Source organism: Littorina saxatilis, linkage group LG8 (genome assembly GCF_037325665.1).
Source record: "Littorina saxatilis isolate snail1 linkage group LG8, US_GU_Lsax_2.0, whole genome shotgun sequence".
Classification (NCBI taxonomy): domain Eukaryota; kingdom Metazoa; phylum Mollusca; class Gastropoda; order Littorinimorpha; family Littorinidae; genus Littorina; species Littorina saxatilis.
Window position 1 is genome coordinate 3,742,520 of NC_090252.1, and position 18,775 is coordinate 3,761,294.

General features: G+C 44.2%; 2 protein-coding genes across 2 annotated transcripts in view; both read right to left on the bottom strand.

The window, feature by feature from the left end:
* LOC138972547 (multidrug resistance-associated protein 1-like) overlaps positions 1–14,848 on the bottom strand; it is a 19,996-nt gene extending 5,148 nt beyond the window's left edge. The window contains exons 1-11 of the mRNA XM_070345196.1: positions 14,725–14,848; positions 13,273–13,468; positions 12,786–12,864; positions 11,655–11,805; positions 9,271–9,502; positions 8,395–8,539; positions 6,739–6,904; positions 6,138–6,337; positions 2,081–2,204; positions 1,312–1,413; positions 380–526 (exon numbers count right to left, since the gene is read on the bottom strand). Of these exons, the coding sequence (XP_070201297.1) occupies positions 380–526; positions 1,312–1,413; positions 2,081–2,204; positions 6,138–6,337; positions 6,739–6,904; positions 8,395–8,539; positions 9,271–9,502; positions 11,655–11,805; positions 12,786–12,864; positions 13,273–13,429 (1,503 nt within the window). The 5' untranslated portion in view covers positions 13,430–13,468; positions 14,725–14,848. The remainder of the gene's footprint in view (positions 1–379; positions 527–1,311; positions 1,414–2,080; positions 2,205–6,137; positions 6,338–6,738; positions 6,905–8,394; positions 8,540–9,270; positions 9,503–11,654; positions 11,806–12,785; positions 12,865–13,272; positions 13,469–14,724) is intronic.
* Positions 14,117–18,775, bottom strand: part of LOC138974470 (multidrug resistance-associated protein 1-like) — a 15,527-nt gene continuing 10,868 nt past the window's right edge. Inside the window, exons 14-19 of the mRNA XM_070347190.1 lie at positions 18,234–18,303; positions 16,635–16,761; positions 15,838–16,014; positions 15,286–15,348; positions 14,725–14,892; positions 14,117–14,233 (exon numbers count right to left, since the gene is read on the bottom strand). Coding sequence (XP_070203291.1) covers positions 14,117–14,233; positions 14,725–14,892; positions 15,286–15,348; positions 15,838–16,014; positions 16,635–16,761; positions 18,234–18,303 — 722 coding nt within the window. The remainder of the gene's footprint in view (positions 14,234–14,724; positions 14,893–15,285; positions 15,349–15,837; positions 16,015–16,634; positions 16,762–18,233; positions 18,304–18,775) is intronic.

Consider the following 18,775-nt stretch of genomic DNA (forward strand, 5'->3'; position numbering starts at 1 on the left):
CCACGGTTAGTCAGGATTTGCCCGTTGCCAGTGCATCCTTCGATGCCGATCTAAATGAAATGGAGAGACAATCATAATAACGCATAATTGGTAGTTGACGTCTTTTGGACACAAAAAAACAATTGTTCAAAACGACAAGGATGTATGTATGCTTTTAAGTACGCTGCAAGTGTAATTTCATTTGAACTAATACCACGATACGGCCGTCCGCTCGTTCCCCGAAAATGCAAGACTCGTAGTCTGAATTAGCTTTCGTAACCGGATGGGATAACTGACTTATTTTCCAAACACAGCTAAACTGTCAGCTACTTTTACTCTGGTTTATGTACTTTACGAGCTGGAGTCTTTAATTACCATCTCATGCATGCAGTCAGCGTACCTTCTCACCACTCTTGACCTCAAACGAAATTCCGCGTAGTACAAGGTCAAGGCCGGGTCTGTAGCGCAGCTCAAAGTCCTTGAACTTGACATCGCCCTCTTCCGGCCAATCGTTGGGGACCGGGTGGTCAGGGTTGGTCCACTCGGCCTGGGTTGTCATGGAAACACAATGATATTTGTGGAGTGGGGGTGGTTGGTTAGATGGGCAGGAAGGAATTCAAGAAAATGAAACAATTTGAGATCAAACATATTTGCAGAAAGGGCTGTTGTGGAAGCTGGCATAATCACATATAGTACATACACATGACTAATTACAATCAATATGTTTTGGCAGATGTTAACCTTGATAAAGAACCAGGCAGAAGACCATTTTGAAGAAAATGTGATGTCGGGTCAGTCCAACTTCAACTCTAAAGGCGCTGCTGAAACTTTGCTTCTAGCTGTGCCATTGGCTCGTCTTTTGCTGTACCATTTCCTCCTCCCTCTCACAGTGGTATTTCTCCTTCTTTTACAGTTATCACTTCAATACGGAAGAAAACTCTAGACTGTATCTGTATCCATTTTTTTCTAGACGGAAACTACTTTTGTTTACTATCGGGAGGCGTCATGTCTTCAGAAGACAATACAAAACAATTGCCGCACCGTTACGAAACACACTACACCAGCAAAAACAAACATACACAAAACAAAACTTTGGAAATAAAACCTGTGATTGAAAAGTAAAGGTCCCTCAGTCGAGACCGTCTAGAATTATAGCATTAACCGCTGAAAAGAGGATAACAATTACTTGTTAATTTCAATGCTTTGTTATTGGGTGCCAGGATATTAGTTCCGTATAACTCTCGCTTACTCCATGGCACGTGTCGTATGCATTCAGAGCGCTTACTTCCCTTTGGTTATAAGCTGAAGAGACGATAAACAATGATAACCAACCTCTGTGGGGGACTCTGAGTACTCCTGGATTCTCTCCGTGGATACGATGTTGGATTCCAGCTCGCTGGATGTCCGCACCAGATTGTTCAGGTTTTGTGTCACCTGAAACAATGGGAAACAAGTCTTTCCTTGAAAATCGATCCAAGATGACTAGTATCAATCAATCAATCAATCAATCAATCAATCAATCAATCAAAGTAACTTTATTAGGGCCTACCTCAATGTGAGAAATTACAGTATTTCATTGTCGTGTTAAAACCTTCAACCTCAAAGACTACGTTCAGAATCGGTCTTGGATTACCCCTCTGGGTTCTTGAGACAAGCAAAACCATCAACTTGACCAACCGACCCGGTTCCCATGCTAGCTCACATTCAAGGCATAGGTAACGGACAGGCCGACCAGCCAACTAAAAAGTCCAGAACAAATATAAACGTCCCTAACATAATATGAGGCATAAACAGACAATGGGATGGACACACCGCACACGCAGAGAGATATACAATCAACTGCCATGCTTGTTAGGTATTTGTGTCCCCAGTTCTAGCGACTGTCTGGGACACGAGGTGTCACTACGCTGAGAAGACAATCAGACAATCATCACTCACGTTCGTGGTACAGGTAACAGACAGGCCGACCAGCCCGCTGAAAAGCCGATAATAAATCTATACGTACCTAACAGAATATGAGACATAAACAGACATACGGATGGACACACACCGAGAGACAATCAAAGACAGAGAGACAGACACTCAAGCAATCATCCCTCACATTCATGGCATAGGTGACGGACAGGCCGACCAGTCCACTGGACAGACTGGTGTTGAGGATGGCGAACAGAGCGGCGGCCAGGGTGACCACACTGCCCAGTAGCTCCAGTCGGACACCCAGCCACCTGCAACACGGGACAGTCACCAGTCAGTTATACACAGAGTGACCACACTGCCCAATAGCTCCAGCCAGACACCCAGCCACCTACAACACGGGACAGTCACCAGTCAGTTATACACAGAGTGACCACACTGCCCAGTAGCTCCAGTCGGACACCCAGCCACCTACAACACGGGACAGTCACCAGTCAGTTATACACAGAGTGACCACACTGCCCAGTAGCTCCAGTCGGACACCCAGCCACCTGCAACACGGGACAGTCACCAGTCAGTTATACACAGAGTGACCACACTGCCCAGTAGCTCCAGCCAGACACCCAGCCACCTGCAACACGGGACAGTCACCAGTCAGTTATACACAGAGTGACCACACTGCCCAGTAGCTCCAGCCAGACACCCAGCCACCTGCAACACCGGACAGTCACCAACAAAGCTCAGTTATACACATTCATTGAAACATAGAACGTGTGTCAACGTCAACAACCTTTCGTAAGTGGTCGATCTTTTGACTAGAAGGAACAACGTTGCTGACAGTGTAATTAGCCTTGTTATACCTTGCAAGTGCGTCATCTCTTCAAACGATGACATGTTAAATCATGTTCATCTAAACAATCAACACCATCCTTGTCAACAGCTGAGACGTAATACAAATCTTCGACTGCTGCAAGAACATCTCCACCCTGGAATTATGAAAGTAAAATAGTAAAACAAAAAAATGAATGGACAGAATAAACTTCTGCAAATAAGAGCAACACAAAAGGGAAATGAAAGAATGAAGAATGAGAGAAGTAACAAGTCAAGTCAAGTCAAGTCAAGTATTTTATTGTTTTGGGCCCAGAGGGCTTTGAAACAAAGATATAACTTTAACACAAAAAAAGGTAACAAATCAGACAGTTAATATATGTATATAAATTGAGCGGACAAATACAACAATACTATACGACCAAATTAAATTGGCAATATACACTTCCATACATGCAAACAAAAAGAAAAATAGGTTTAACAAAATCAGGTAAGAAATCAGGCAGATAATATGTATACATTAAGCGGACAACGATAATATACAGCTGAAGTAAATTGGCAATACCATTATGCCATGCATCTTTTGTAAAAACACAAAACAAAAGCATGTATTACATATATACATACCAATAAAGAAACTAGATATAACGCTAACATTACCCGCTATTACGAGCTAGTCGTGTGACAGAGAGTTTTCTTGCACACGAGACTGTAGATGTTTCACGACGGCTTTAGCCGGAGTGAAACAGCAGCAGTCGAGTGTGCAAGAAAACTCTCTGTCACACGACTAGCTCGTAATGGCGATTATGTCTCACAGCTTCAACAGAGGAGAGAACAAACACGTTTTGCGTACTCACGCTTGATAAACCTAAACACAGGAGCAGCCATTGTGGAGAGATCTACTTTTTGACGAAAGTGACCGAACAACTATAAATGACGTCTCGGAATATGTGAATGACGTCACAGTCATCGTCACAGTCTGTATCTTTTGAAGCATCGCAATCTTCATGACGTCTTTCTGTGTCTGCATCCGCGAAATGTTTGTTCTTTCCGGGATCTTTGTCATCTATGTTCACAACTCTGTCCTTATAGTGTCAGACTAACAGGCCTCCTGAGCGAGCCACTTTCCAAGGGCAGCTAAATTCGCGTATGGAAACAGTACTGTCGTCTGGGATGCCGTTTTCAGTATTCTGAGCGTTGAAGAATTTGTAAAGAGAAGAAACGATAACAGCAGGAGAAATAAAAGTCGTGTGTGCATTTTGGGGTTTTTGGGGGGACGATTTCGAGTTTGAATCCGTTCTTGCACATGCTCCAAAGCGCGTAACATACGATCTTGCACACGTTTGCTTTAGTAGTGGCAAAGAAGGAAAGCGTGTGACATACTAAAATCATAACATGGGCTACAAATCTTGCTAGCTTCATTAGTTTTATCTTAGATTTACAATTCATTAGCTGTTCATATTTTAAACAATTTGGGTGAGATCGGTAATAAGGACTAATTAATTTTCTTCTTTCAGACACTATACTTTCGTCGGTACAACTGAACAAATAGTGAAACTCATCACCTAATTCATTTTTATCGCACATGTCACACAATCTTTCATTTCTAGGAACATTAAAAAATCTGTGCTGATGTATTGGCAACTTATGATTGCTTGTTCTAAATTTTGCTAGTTTAACTTGGAGTTTCCTAGGCAACCAAAGCAAATACCTTTCCAGACAAAAATCCTTTTTATATATTCTGTAATTAAAACACAAGCTGTTGGCATTCACGTCAGTGTTCCATTCCTGCAGGAATTGATCTCTTAGCCTTTGTTTTACAACGTTTTTAAAACCTGAGACGGCAAGACTCTGAGTTGTCCATAAATATGATAGACCCAACTTATTTAACATAGTATTAACATGCGACAGCCAGGGCAATTTAACGTTTTGTACATGGTACAACTTCAAATGTAGTTTTAACATTAAACAAGACATCTTATTCGCACCATCGTTCATTTCTTTCATCAGTTTATACCAATAAACCAGTAACTGACATTGTACCTCAATTCTAATTGGATAACGACCAAGCTCTCCGTAAACCATACAAGTGGGTGTAGTTTTATATACATCAAGAAGCATTTTTAAAAATCGCAATTGAAACCTTGACAATATGTCTAATGAATCATATCCCCACACCTCACAACCATACAACAAAATTGGATGTACACACTTCTCAAAAAGATCCAATTGCACATCAATTGGTAAATTTAGTTTTCTACATTTTCGAATTAACGAGAACATTGCACGGTTACCAATCAAACATTGACGTTTCATGGCATTATGAAATTTGTTATTATAATTAAATAGTACACCTAAGTACACATAGTCCCAAACTACTTGGACAGGTACTCCATTCAAGACAAAATTTGGGATATTCCGTATTTTCCCCCGCGAAAAAACAACTATTTTTGTCTTTTCAATATTTATGCTTAGTCCCCAGTTCTTACAATAACGATCTAGTCCATCCAGGGCTTTTTGCATTTCTCCAGGTGTTTCGGCGAGTATAGCAGTATCATCAGCATATATTAACAGGAACAAATACATATAGTCATTAATGCGTTCAACATCTATTTCTTGGGCTCTTTTCAGGGGCAACTCTAGGCGGACATCATATTCAATCAAAAACTGCTTCAGGTCGTTTAAAAATAGTGAGAAAAGAATCGGTGATAAATTTTCGCCCTGAAGAAGCCCGATGTTTGAGGTGAACGTCTCGGAGAATACACTGTTCACCTTCACGCACAATTTTGCCTTATCATACATGTCCTTAATTACATTCAATACCTTACTATTAATATTCCGTTTGAAGGTTTGAGAGAGTCAAACAGAAGGGAACATAAGAGGAAGAGACGTACGAACGAAGAACACACATCTGTTCCCAACTTGACGAACCTTTGCGACACGAGGTAGGCGAAGTAGCAGACGTGGATGGATAAAGTAAGCTTCTACGAAACAATAGAAACTCGTAAGGCAAGAAGGGGAATGAAAGAATGAAGAATCAATCAATCAATCAATGACGCTTATATCGCGCATATTCCGTGGGTACAGTTCTAGGCGCTCTGCAGTGATGCCGTGTGAGATGAAATTTTATACGGCCAGTAATTGCAGCCATTTCGGCGCATATTTACCTTTCACGGCCTATTATTCCAAGTCACACGGGTATAGGTAGACAATTATTAACTGTGCCTAAGCAATTTTGCCAGGAAAGACCCTTTTGTCAATCGTGGGATCTTTAACGTGCACACCCAATGTAGTGTACACGGGGGGGGGGGGGGGAGTTCGGACACCGAAGAGAGGGTAAGAAGGAGAAAAGAAGGGGCCAAAAGAGGAAGAGAAGTACGAACGAAGCACACCCATCTTTTCCCAACGTGACGAACCTTTGCGACACGAGGTAGGCGAAGTAGCAGACGAGGTTCTTGTCCAGGCGGTCCTGGGAGTCCCTGACGAACCTGTCTGACGCGCCGTATGCCCGGATGGAGGTGGCGCCCTGGATGGTCTCGGTGAAGTGAGTGTACACGGGGGACCGCGTGGTGGACTCCAACCGTTTCAACTGTCGTGACGTCTTAATGTAGAACATCTGCAAGGGACACAAGTTTCATTTAACAAAGACTGGCCCTCATTCCACGTTGCAATACATTAATAACAGTTACTATACCAATCCAATGTATACAACACCAATACCAGTGTGTAAAATACATGTATGCTACCTACTTGAGAGAGACCACCCATGATATAACAATATCGTTCTATTCGCTAGTGGGTATATCATGTAAATGAGGTCGTGTCGAACAAGTCTGGCAAGGTACCTCATTTTCCACTGCTTATAATAAAAAAAGTCACCAAAACAAACGTCATTGTAGGAACGTTTTGAGCAAAAGACAGGCAAGTACAATATGTACGATAAACATAATACTACATGGCTTGTTGTGTCGTAACAGATTTACACTCGTTGCTTTTTCATAACTGTTAGCATCATACCTGCACCAGCTTGTAGAGAACGCCGAGGGGCAGCACTACACTGAGGAAGACTGGCGAGCTGTATGATATCAGGATGAGAGTGTTGAGCAGGTTGCCCACGCCCACAATGGTCATCCGTGCTGACTGGGGAAGGTTCACGTCCATCACGTCCACGTCGCGAGAAAACCTGGACAAGGCAACGTAACGTTTACCATATGAGATACATATGGAATGTCAACATTTCCCGTGACGGAAGCTATAGGTTTTGATTGTCAGGCGACAATACCAATCACTAGTTGTTTGTCAGGCGACAATACCAATCACTAGTTGTTTGTCAGGCGACAATACCAATCACTAGTTGTTTGTCAGGCGACAATACCAATCACTAGTTGTTTGGGTGCACACTGAGGCAACCGTACACTCGACAATATCAATCAATATTTGTTTGGATGCAGACTCGTCCCATCCCCGCTGCACAACATTGTTTGTTGAGAACGCCACCCCTGCCAAGGTTTAACAAACTCGCCCGAACAACAACCAACATCAAAGAAAAAAGCAACCAGGGTACATAATTATAATATTATATACAGGGTGACCCCAAAAAAAGGGTACCCAAACAAAAAGTCATAAACGTCATAAATTGAACAAAAATAAAGCAATCTTCATAAAATGGATTTACACACACAAGTAGCCTCTGCATGATTTGCACAGAAAATGCTCCAAATTTTAGCGTTCTAGCTTGTCTTTCAGGAAAGTTATGCTCATATGCGGCGAGTTCAAGTTTGTTTGGGTACTCTTTTTTTTGGGTCACCCTGCATAATGAAGATAGTGTCCCTGCCTAATACTGCCCTGTTGACAATCCTACCTACTGGCATGGTGTCGACAATTTATTTATTTTTTATTTACGAGGATTTATATCGCGCACGTATCTCATCACACAAGGCGACTCAAGGCGCATGTTACCTATTAATGCCGTGTGAGATGGAATTTTTTACACAATATATCACGCATTCACATCGGCCAGTAGATCGACTGCCTTTAGGCACTGCATCCACCTTTCACGGCCCATTATTCCAGGTCACACGGGTGTTTTGGTGGACATTTTTATCTACGCCTATACAATTTTGCCAGGAAAGACCCTTTTGTCAATCGTGGGATCTTTAACGTGCATACCCCAATGTAGTGTACACATGGCAATAACGCCATGTAGGAGTTAACTGCTCTGAGCAGCATGCCGTCGTGTATTAATCGATTGCTTGCTTGCTTGCTTGCTTGATAGGACGAACGAACGAGGTCACAAAGAAACATAAGGAATGACAACACTTGCAATGCCCAAAACTGCCTTGTTAATAACCAACAGCCGTGGTGTCAAACACGCCAGGGTGGGAGGGGGGGGGGACATTGAGCAAGACTATGGCGTGTATTAATCAATTGCATGATTTCTTGATCGGACGAACGAAGCAATTACACGGACACCTAGGAAACAAAGGCATTTCCCATGCCTAATGCTACTCGGTTTAAAATCCTACGAAGTAGCGTGATGTCAACCTATCGGGGAACAACAGAAGCGAGGGACAACATGGCAGTGTGTTTTAATCGAGTGTTCGTTTGATTGATGGAAAGAACGAACAAAGTAACAAGGAAAGAATGAAGGCATTTCCTCTGCCCAACACTGACCTGTTAAGGATTCTGCCTATAGGCGTGGTGTCAAAGAACGCCATGGGGGAACGGAGAATGTTGAGCAACATGCCGGCGTGCATCCGGGCGGTAGCGCGCACCATCCGGGTATTGTACAGCAGTGAGAACGCCATGATGAACACAGCTGTGAGGATAAATTGAGAGCAGTTAAATGATTGAATAATTGACCCATTGACTAGTAGGACTATTTGTTGGTTGGTAGGTTGGATGGTTGGTTGATTGACGTAATTTTACCAGCGCACTTTCAGGCAGTGGAGCGCACCCTACGTGTGTTGTACCGCACAGCATAACAATCCACGATGAACACAGCTGTGAGAAGACAACAGAAAAAAACCCACCTACAAATGAATGTTCGCTTATTGCTTGCTTGATAGTTTCATTGGTTGATTGATATGGAATCCTACATTCGGACAGTGATATCAAAGGACACAGTGTCCACTGAAGCTAGCTATCGCCGACCCGGGGTCACAAGGTCAGAGTCTGTAATCCAGTACATGCAGGAGAGGCTGAGAGGAGCAATGATGGTACCCAATGGCTACGATTTTGCCGGTTTTTCAGGGAGAAAAAAACAGTTTTAAACCCTATTTTGTTGTCCATGGTCTTGTATTGGCAAGTTCACCATTGTCCTATTCCCCCCTGCCTTTTGTTATCACTGCGCCTTATTTATATTGATTGTTTATGGAGAGTTACTAGCAGGAATCACCTTGTGCCGCCCCAAGGCCTCAAAAGACGCCGAGGTACATGGCGTTGAGGTCGCTGTAGTGCCGGCCAGTGTGACTGTGACCACGACACCATCCCGAACACTGTCTGGTTTCTACCCACCAACCATCCCCGTCTTCTCTTACCCCTACCCACCTTGTGCCGCCCCCAGCCCACCGTAGACCCCGAGGTACATGGCGTTGAGATCGTTGTAGTGCTGCGTGCCGGCCAGGGAGGTGTTGGCCAGGGTGGCGTCGTCCGTCCATTGGCTGAGCCAGATATTGGCGGTCAGAGAGGACGCTTGGAACATCACATACAGCCCCAGGATGAACAGCCACGCGTAGCTTCCCAGCGCCCGGATGTAGGCCAGGTATACCGAGAACTTCACCTGGAAAATGGACAGAACTGGCTGACATCAAGACACCTTGAAATAGTACAACAACCGGTGCAGTTAAGACGGTTTACAGTTAAGACAAGACAAACCGTGATGCTGTGAGCAAATTAGTTAGTTAGCTAGTTCTGTAGCAGTTTTCCTATTGCATTGAATGTTTGTTTATTTACCCGGCGGAAAACCGTGAAAGTTGTAGATAATAAACAAGACGTGAGTCTTTTATGCGGCTCTACAGATTTGTTGTTTAGTGTGTGCACCTGTTATTTTCTCCTTTCCGGATCTAGTTTTGGCCTCGCGTTGTGTTCATTTTTCCCTAGTGCGTGCAACTAAAATCTGCTAGTGCGCTATATTTATCCTCTTCCATCTAAAATTGCCGAGTTAGCTTATCTTTCCAAAAAGGTTAAATCAGTGAGAAGAAGTGACGACTCAGGTATCAACGAAAATCATTCAGTCGAGTGATGGAGTCAATTCCATGGGATCACTTTTCTATAAAATAGTTTATTAAACTCATTTCTAGAAAAGTGTACAAGTCTTCCAATACAACAGGTGCAAATTATTCAATATCATAAATTCACATACAAAATTGATACAAAAACCCGGGTAGCCTTTACATGGCAAACATCAAAAATGCGCAGATTATTATCATGGAAAACAATGAAGCCGCCTAATCTCCCTTCCCCAAATAATCCTATCCTAAATCGAGACTCCACATATCGAGCTAGCTACCTTTTTATCCCATACAGGATCTTTTGTTCCCTGACTGACTATCTAAGAATTTCTCTCAAACCTGTTCTTTAATGGAATTCTAAATGGGAGAAACAGTTCTTCCCTCTTTGGGCTAAGTTTTAAGGTTAGTCTAAGACTTCAGAAGTTACTATTTTGACTTTAGTGAGAACGGGACAGAGTCACTGACGACTCTCCCTATTCGTCACCAAAGTTGTTTGTCCCTAACCTAATTCCAGTTTCCCCTTTTACAAAGTACCATGCGCAAAACAGGCGGGACACCAAAAACACAGGAGCTTACCTAGAATTGCGCAGGTCACCTAAGGTTTAATCTACCACACCTAGCTAGCTAATTTAGGACCGTTCAATCAAACGCACGCCGACGTTCTAACAGTCCGGTTGTTTACTTCTGACTATCTACGGAATTTCTCTCCTACATATCTTTTGGACCTTTACTGTTGTTTGAAGTAAACAATCAGTAACATGCGCGGTCGTCCTTTGAAGCTGGCTATACCTAAGCTGTCCTAATTTACGAAAAGGTAGAAAGAATCTCTAAGTTCTTTTATCGTTACGCTGTGTTTTCCCTACGCTAACCCTTCAACAGAATGCGAAGTCTCTTCCTGTACTAATCTATTCTGGCCTTTTATACCAGTCCCTACGGTAACCTAGACAGAAACGCGGACCCCATACGGATTGGTTGTTGGCAACTCGACCGCAACCAAACTACTTGTGAAACATTCCGCAACAACATAGTCCACCCCTTTCCCCTAATCTTCTGACCTACCGGCTAACTCATTAACAATTCGTCTATAATTCAACTCATTTATTACACATATTATTCTATCCACATCAAAATAACCTATATCTCCTTGTCTTCTAGATTTCCCATTCTTTCTGATCTAACGATGATTTCGTTCATCGATCGTTGTTTCCAACCCTACGAACAATCATCACATTCCGGCTACATTATTACCCACAATAATACATTGTGGTCATCAATTTACATCCATTAAACAACTTTCATCCAATCTCTAACTATTCAACTTGACATTGGTCCAGTTTTACTACCCTTCATCAACCCGTATGCCGGTAAAGCGTGTCCGCGCCACATAAATGGCCGCCAACACGGAACTGAAAAGGGAATTACCTCCCTTGCATCGTCTACTGTTGTTTAGAAACCCTATTGTTCTCTCTCTTCTTTGGCAAGCTGAAAACAGCGATAGCGTGACAGAAAGGACTCTGTACACCATGACCATTCTAAGCCTTCCATCCCTAACTTTTACGTCAAACTTTCTTCAAATCTGGCTCTCCCGCCACAGTTAGTTGTTACTGTTTGGGTCCAGCGGACCATATAGGCCAAATCAGGACCCCGTGAGCAAAGTATATTAAAACAGCATGTATAGTCTTAGAATCAACAGCCACGTACCCCGCCCTTCATGGACTGCTCCTCTTCCACCAGCCTGGTCACCCCTTCTGTCTTGGGGGGAGGGGCGGCTTTGGGTGGAGTCTTTTCTGATTCCGAGAATCCGCGACTTCGTTGTCGCCTGGTGACTCTTTTTCGTACCCCGTCCAACTCTCTGGAAAAATTCACAGACAGTTGTTGATATGGTACGTTGCTCAAAGGTGCCGCCCGTTTCATGTCTACCATCGTGTCAGTCAAAACAGACGTGTCCAGATGTTTGCAAAGAATTAAAGTATCCTTCAACTTAAAGGCATACCAACCTTCAAAGTCTTGATTCGTTTCGTGCAGAGTGAGACACGTGTAGAATACATGTTGTAACTCACATCAACATGCACAATTAAATCAGCTAACTACTTCTGCTCTGCAAAGAACGCAGACAAATTGTACCCACATGGTTGGATTTTTTCACTCCTCGAAAAGAATGTGCATGATTTTTGATAGAACGACGATTCAAGAAAAGCAAATGTCAGAAAAACAACAACTGACAGACGTACAGGCAGAGACAGAGAGAGAGAGAGACAGAGAGAGAGAGACAGAGAGAGAGAGAGAGAGAGAGACAGAGAGAGAGAGACAGAGAGAGAGAGAGAGAGAGAGAGAGAGAGACAGAGAGACAGAGAGACAGAGAGAGAGAGAGAGAGAGAGAGAGACAGAGAGAGAGAGAGAGAGAGAGAGAGAGACAGAGAGACAGAGCGAGAGAGAGAGACAGAGACACAGAGAGAGAGACACAGAGAGAGAGAGACACAGAGAGAGAAAGATTGAGAGACAGAGAGAGAGAGAGACAAAGAGAGAGAGAGAGACAGAGAGAGAGACAGAGAGACAGAGAGAGCGAGAGAGACAGAGAGACAGAGAGAGAGAGAGAGACAGAGAGACAGAGAGAGAGAGAGAGAGAGAGAGACAGAGAGAGAGAGAGAGACAGAGAGAGAGAGAGAGAGACAGAGAGAGAGAGAGAGAGAGGCAGAGAGAGAGAGAGAGAGACAGAGAGAGAGAGAGAGAGAGAGAGAGAGAGAGAGAGAGAGAGAGAGAGAGAGAGAGAGAGAGAGAGAGAGAGAGAGAGAGAGAGAGAGAGACAGAGAGAGAGAGAGATAGGCATCATACCTTCTTTCGTCGCCCGACGTGGCAGCATCAGAAGTGATGGACTCCAGCCTCTGGAAGATGCCCTCCTTAATCCGTTGGACTAAACAAACAAGCAAACAACAATAGTAACCGTCATGTGCCCGTTCTCCTGAATCCGCTGAATAAAACAAATAAATAACACATTCCTTTCACCCTCCCATCACCATTTCTGAATGTCTCCTGTGTATGTTGTTTGTTGAATTCACAGATCTATGACTCAAGGATCTGTCTCCCGCTTTTTTTTTAGTTTCGTTTTAAATGTTGCCAAGCTTTATGTTCAGGATTTGTTTTTGTGTGAACGTTGGATCTTTAACGCACAAAATGTTCGGGTGTCTAAATTCCGACAGTTTCTGCAGAGATAGATGGATCTCACATGTAAATATCGACCATTTTGAAGCCAAGAACTATCAACAAACTGGTTATAAAGGACAGGCCGCTCTAAACACTAAACCACACCCCACACCCTTACTTTCTGGGTCCTCGTCGTCCTCGTCCTCCGACGTGCCGTCCCTTGTGAGATATGTCCTAAGGAAGGTAGCGAAGGCGCCATCCCTGCTGAGCAGTTCCTCGTAGCTACCCACCTCCGTCACCTTGCCGTCAATCAGCACGATGATCTGGTCTACCATGGGCAGCCAGTGAATGCCGTGAGTCACCAAGATCCGGGTCTGGAAACAGACAAAGGCGAGTTCATTTCAAGGCTGTACACCCCCGAGGTTTTTGTGTGTGTGTGTGTGTGTGTGTGTGTGTGTGTGTGTGTGTGTGTGTGTGTGTGTGTGTGTGTGTGTGTGTGTGTGTGTGTGTGTGTGTGTGTGTGTGTGTGTGTGTGTGTGTGTGTGTGTGTGTGTGTGTGTGTGTGTGTGTGTGTGTGTGTGTGTGTGTGTGTGTGTGTGTGTGTGTGTGTGTGTGTGTGTGTGTGTGTGTGTGTGTGTGTGTGTGTGTGTGTGTGTGTGTGTGTGTGTGTGTGTGTGTGTGTGTGTGTGGGTGGGTGGGTGGGTGGGTGGTGGGTGGGTGGGTGGGTGTGTGGGTGGTGGGTGGGTGGGTGGGTGGGTGGGTGGGGTGGGTGGGTGGGTGGGTGGGTGGGTGGGTGTGTGTGTGTGTGTGTGTGTGTGTGTGTGTGTGTGTGTGTGTGTGTGTGTGTGTGTGTGTGTGTGTGTGTGTGTGTGTGTGTGTGTGTGTGTGTGTGTGTGTGTGTGTGTGTGTGTGTGTGTGTGTGTGTGTACACTGATCGGCATGCACACATGAAAAACAACCAAACATGACCAAATACGGTCAAAAGGCACTTCGAGTCCGTTCCACTGAATGAATACGGAGAACTAGAAACGAGATACGGTGAAACGAGATACGGTGAAACGAGATACGGCCAACAGGGTGTACACCCCCGAGACTGTGCTACCACGCAACATGATCATTTGGTCTACCATGGGCAGCCACTGCATGCCATGAGAAACCAATTAAGATACGCGGCTTAAAAGGGTCAAGGCCAAACAATAAAGTATCGTTGTTTCCGATGACAAAACGGTTAGTAAGTGGGGTTCTTTTGATTGAAGGCTGTTTTTCATTACGGGCGCATGTTGCTATGTAGTAGCCAGAACTAGTGCGATCTGTGTTCCCTGGACGAAGGGTAAGAGTAACTTTTGTTGCAAAGTCTGCAAAATCGAGTCTTGTCGGTCATACATTACTCTCCCCTGGTTGTCTCCCCTGGCGTGTCTTTGATCTTCTCTTTGTATCAGCATTTGCAAATGCACTATGCATTTGTTTTGTTTTTTCACGTTGTTAAACCTAAAAGGATCCGCTGGTATACGCAAATGCTTGACTACGGATTAAATCAATGCGTACATCCAGTATGATATTGCATTTCGATTAAGTTTTAGTTAAGCGAATCTCAAGTGTTGTACGGCCAGTGTACACCTGTCTCTCTCACCTTGCTGGCGAGCACGCCCTGCCTGCTGATGACGTTGTGGAAGATGTGTTTGCCCACGTGACTGTCCACTGCGGACAGCGGATCGTCCAGCAGGTAGGTGTCGGCGTCACTGTACACTGCACGCGCCACGCTGACCCGCTGTTTCTGACCCCCGCTCAGGTTGATGCCCTGTGATAGGATACATGTCCTGATTGGTTAGTGTTAAGGTCATGTTGTGACGTCACTGTACACGGCACGCGCCACGCTGACCCGCTGTTTCTAACCCCCGCTCAGGTTGATGCCCTGTGATAGGATACATGTCCTGATTGGTTAGTGTTAAGGTCATGTTGTGACGTCACTGTACACGGCACGCGCCACGCTGACCCGCTGTTTCTGACCCCCGCTCAGGTTGATGCCCTGTGATAGGATACATGCCCTGATTGGTTAGTGTCAAGGTCATGTTGTGACGTCACTGTACTCGGCACGCGCCACGCTGACACTTTGATTCTGACCCGCGTTAAGGTTGATGCCCTGTGATAGGATACATGCCCTGATTGGTTAGTGTCAAGGTCATGTTGTGACGTCACTGTACATGGCACGCGCCACGCTGACCCGCTGTTTCTGACCCCCGCTCAGGTTGATGCCCTGTGATAGGATACATGCCCTGATTGGTTAGTGTCAAGGTCATGTTGTGACGTCACTGTACTCGGCACGCGCCACGCTGACACTTTGATTCTGACCCGCGTTAAGGTTGATGCCCTGTGATGATTACCAAATATAATAGACGAATTGAGGAAAGTATGTGTCGGGTTTGTGTTGGTTCTGGAAGAGTTGCCTTCTCTTGTTGTTCCTGGCTTGTTTCCATAGAAACACTGAGTTAAGCTACACGTGACATTGCAGGCTTACCTCAGTGTTCCTATAGAAGCAAGAGAAAGCACATCTATCATTATTTTGAACTTCAGAGCATCAGTAAAAGACAATTTATGTGTAGATTAAAACTAATACATAGCCACACTCAATATATACATTGCTTGCGTGTGGTCCGAAGTGTTTCTGTTGTATTATATGACACCCTATTATATGGTGTGAATAAAACTGAGTTTAAACCAAACTGGCGAAGTCAACAAAACATACCTTTTCACCGATTTCAGTCATATCTCCACCGACGAGGATCTTAAAGTCGGACTCGAGTGCGCATGCGCGGACCACCTGGTCGTAGCGCCGCCTGGACATGGGCTTCCCGAACGTGATGTTGTCCCGCACTGTGGCGTTCTGGATCCACGCTTCCTGGGGCACGTAGGCTATGGTGTTCTGTCATGGAGAAAGGCAAAGATATGGTCAGTTAGTACAAGGAAACGAATACCTGCTGGACATGTTTGAAGTCTGGGCGTGTGTCTTGCCGAACTGTACTTCTTCTTCCGCGGTCCCGCTGCCATGCTACACTGTCGAGTGTTTTTTTCACGTCATGCCAAGCACAACATTGTGGGGCGTTTAATCAAAAAAATACAATTGAACAAAACAAGCAAAATGTACGCGTCACGCGTCACAATCTTCCATAACACAACCTTGACAGTCATGTCCAGACGGTGCACAGACTGTCAACATTATTGATGTAATGACGCCTGTACAATGAAAATGGACATTACAGTTATCTTATCTTTTCATCTCATCTCATCTCATCTCATCTCATCTCATCTGCCCTTGCCCTTGCCTTGCCTTGCCTTGCCTTGCCTTGCCTTGCCTTGCCTTGTCTTGTCTTATCTTATCTTATCTTATCTTATCTTATCTTATCTTATCTTATCTTATCTTGATATCAACATCTTCAACCCGACATACTCAGTTCCGCATTTGTTTACATTTTTGTTCCCTCTTTCTATACTAATGAACCTTCAGTATACAACAACACGTGAATCGACTTGTGAGCCACTTACCTTCATGGTGACTGTTCCCTTGGTCTTCTCCATTTCCCCCAGGATGGCTGCCAGCAGGGAGGACTTCCCGCACCCCACAGCTCCCACCACCGCCACCAGCTTGCCCTCAGGTATGTGCATGTTGATGCTGCCAATTACATATGTCTTATGGTTATCACATTCAGTCATTTCCCGCACCCCACTGTTAACACCACCGGCACCAGCTTCCTCTCCGGTATGTGCATATTGATGCTGTCATGTACATAACTTGCGGTTATCACATTCAGTCAATTCCAATGATCTACATTCATTTCCCGCACCCCACAGTTCCCGCAAGCTTACTTTGAGGTATGTAAGCATTGGTTTAAGCAGAGTTTATTCAACAATTTATGGATAATGCATGATAATAATACATATTAAAGATCAACAACTAGCTTGAGTTTATGGTGGTGACCCTAACAGGAGAAACAAACATACGGATTACAATATTCTCTTTAAACAAACCAAAACTAAAATAAGCATACATGTAAGCATTGACGCTTCCATGTGAATATGTCAAAAGGTAATCACAGTCAGACATTTCTAACATCCCACGGTTCTCATCACCATCAGATTTCCGCGGGGTATATAGAAGTTTATGCTGCCATGTACGTAAAATGCAATATGTCACAGTGAGTCATTTCCCGCAACTGACAATCTGTTCCTGCACCCCAATGTCCCCACTACGGCCTTGCCTTGGGCTACGCAGGTTGGCGCTGCAATGTAAATAACCATACGCCATTACGGTAATTACATTCAGCATATTCCCGCACCCTCAGGTTCCCATCACCGGGCTTTGTGCATGTGACTATTGATGCTGTCAGGTAAATGTAACACACGTGGCTCTGTGCATGTGACTATTGATGCTGTCAGGTAAATGTATCACACGTGGCTCTGTGCATGTGACTATTGATGCTGTCAGGTAAATGTATCACACGTGGCTTTGTGCATGTGACTATTGATGCTGTCAGGTAAATGTATCACACGTGGCTTTGTGCATGTGACTATTGATGCTGTCAGGTAAATGTATCACACGTGGCTTTGTGCATGTGACTATTGATGCTGTCAGGTAAATGTATCACACGTGGCTCTGTGCATGTGACTATTGATGCTGTCAGGTAAATGTAACACACGCTTGTTTTGTTCGGCAAAGCGAGTGCTAAGAAGTAGATTTGAAAAAAAGGAGGAAAACAAACTACAAACAACCAATACTTTCACGGACGAAAAGGACAACAAATGTGACCCTCCACCACGAAATGAGTCGCATGTCACCTTTGCATGATTTTCATATTTTTACATTTTACATTTTTTATGCTCTATCCAGTGGTGAAAACCGTTTTAGAAAAGAGCGAAAACTGTTTGAGTTATAAGCCTGTGACTAAGGTGACCCTCACACTGTTACCATACACTCCCCGGATTTATATTAAGCCTAGCGCAGAACCGCGCGAGGTGACATACGACTCATTTCGTGGTGGAGGGTCACAAATACGCTGAGGCACGTTCACGGAAGAGAGAGAACACAGGAAAGAGTAAGAGATGAAAGAAAAAGACAATACAGAAAGCTGCAAACGTGTAGTCTACCTTTGCAAAGTGGGTTTGGGCATGGCCCTGTCCCAGATAAATGTTCCTTCGTCAATCGCTATCACGTCGTCTGAAAAACAAATCGTTAAGATACACTAGCCTGTATATCCAGGTTAAATCTTAACTTTACTTCCAAAGTCGTGCACGGCCCTGAGGCTCTCAAAAACGGTGGTACCTCTGAAATTATTATGAGTGTTTGCTTTTTGTAATCATTGCACCTAACTGTTTAGGAGTTCAATTCACAATGACCAGTTCTGAAACCGTTATGTCGATAAAACAAAGAAACGACGATTTTAATTTGGGCTACACTGTCCGGATGAAGTGGGTCATGTGCAATTTGAAAATGGAATGTCGCAGTCTTCAATCCTGATTAGGCCGGTGCATGCACAGCCTGTACTCTGCTAAAAGGCAGACACATGTGTAACCTTATTTGGATCGAGTGATTCGTGTATGACCCACACTTTTTAAAATGAATCCTTGTGGGTGTATTTTTTTTTTAAATTATGAATCATCACCAGACAACTGACATGCCCATTGAAAAC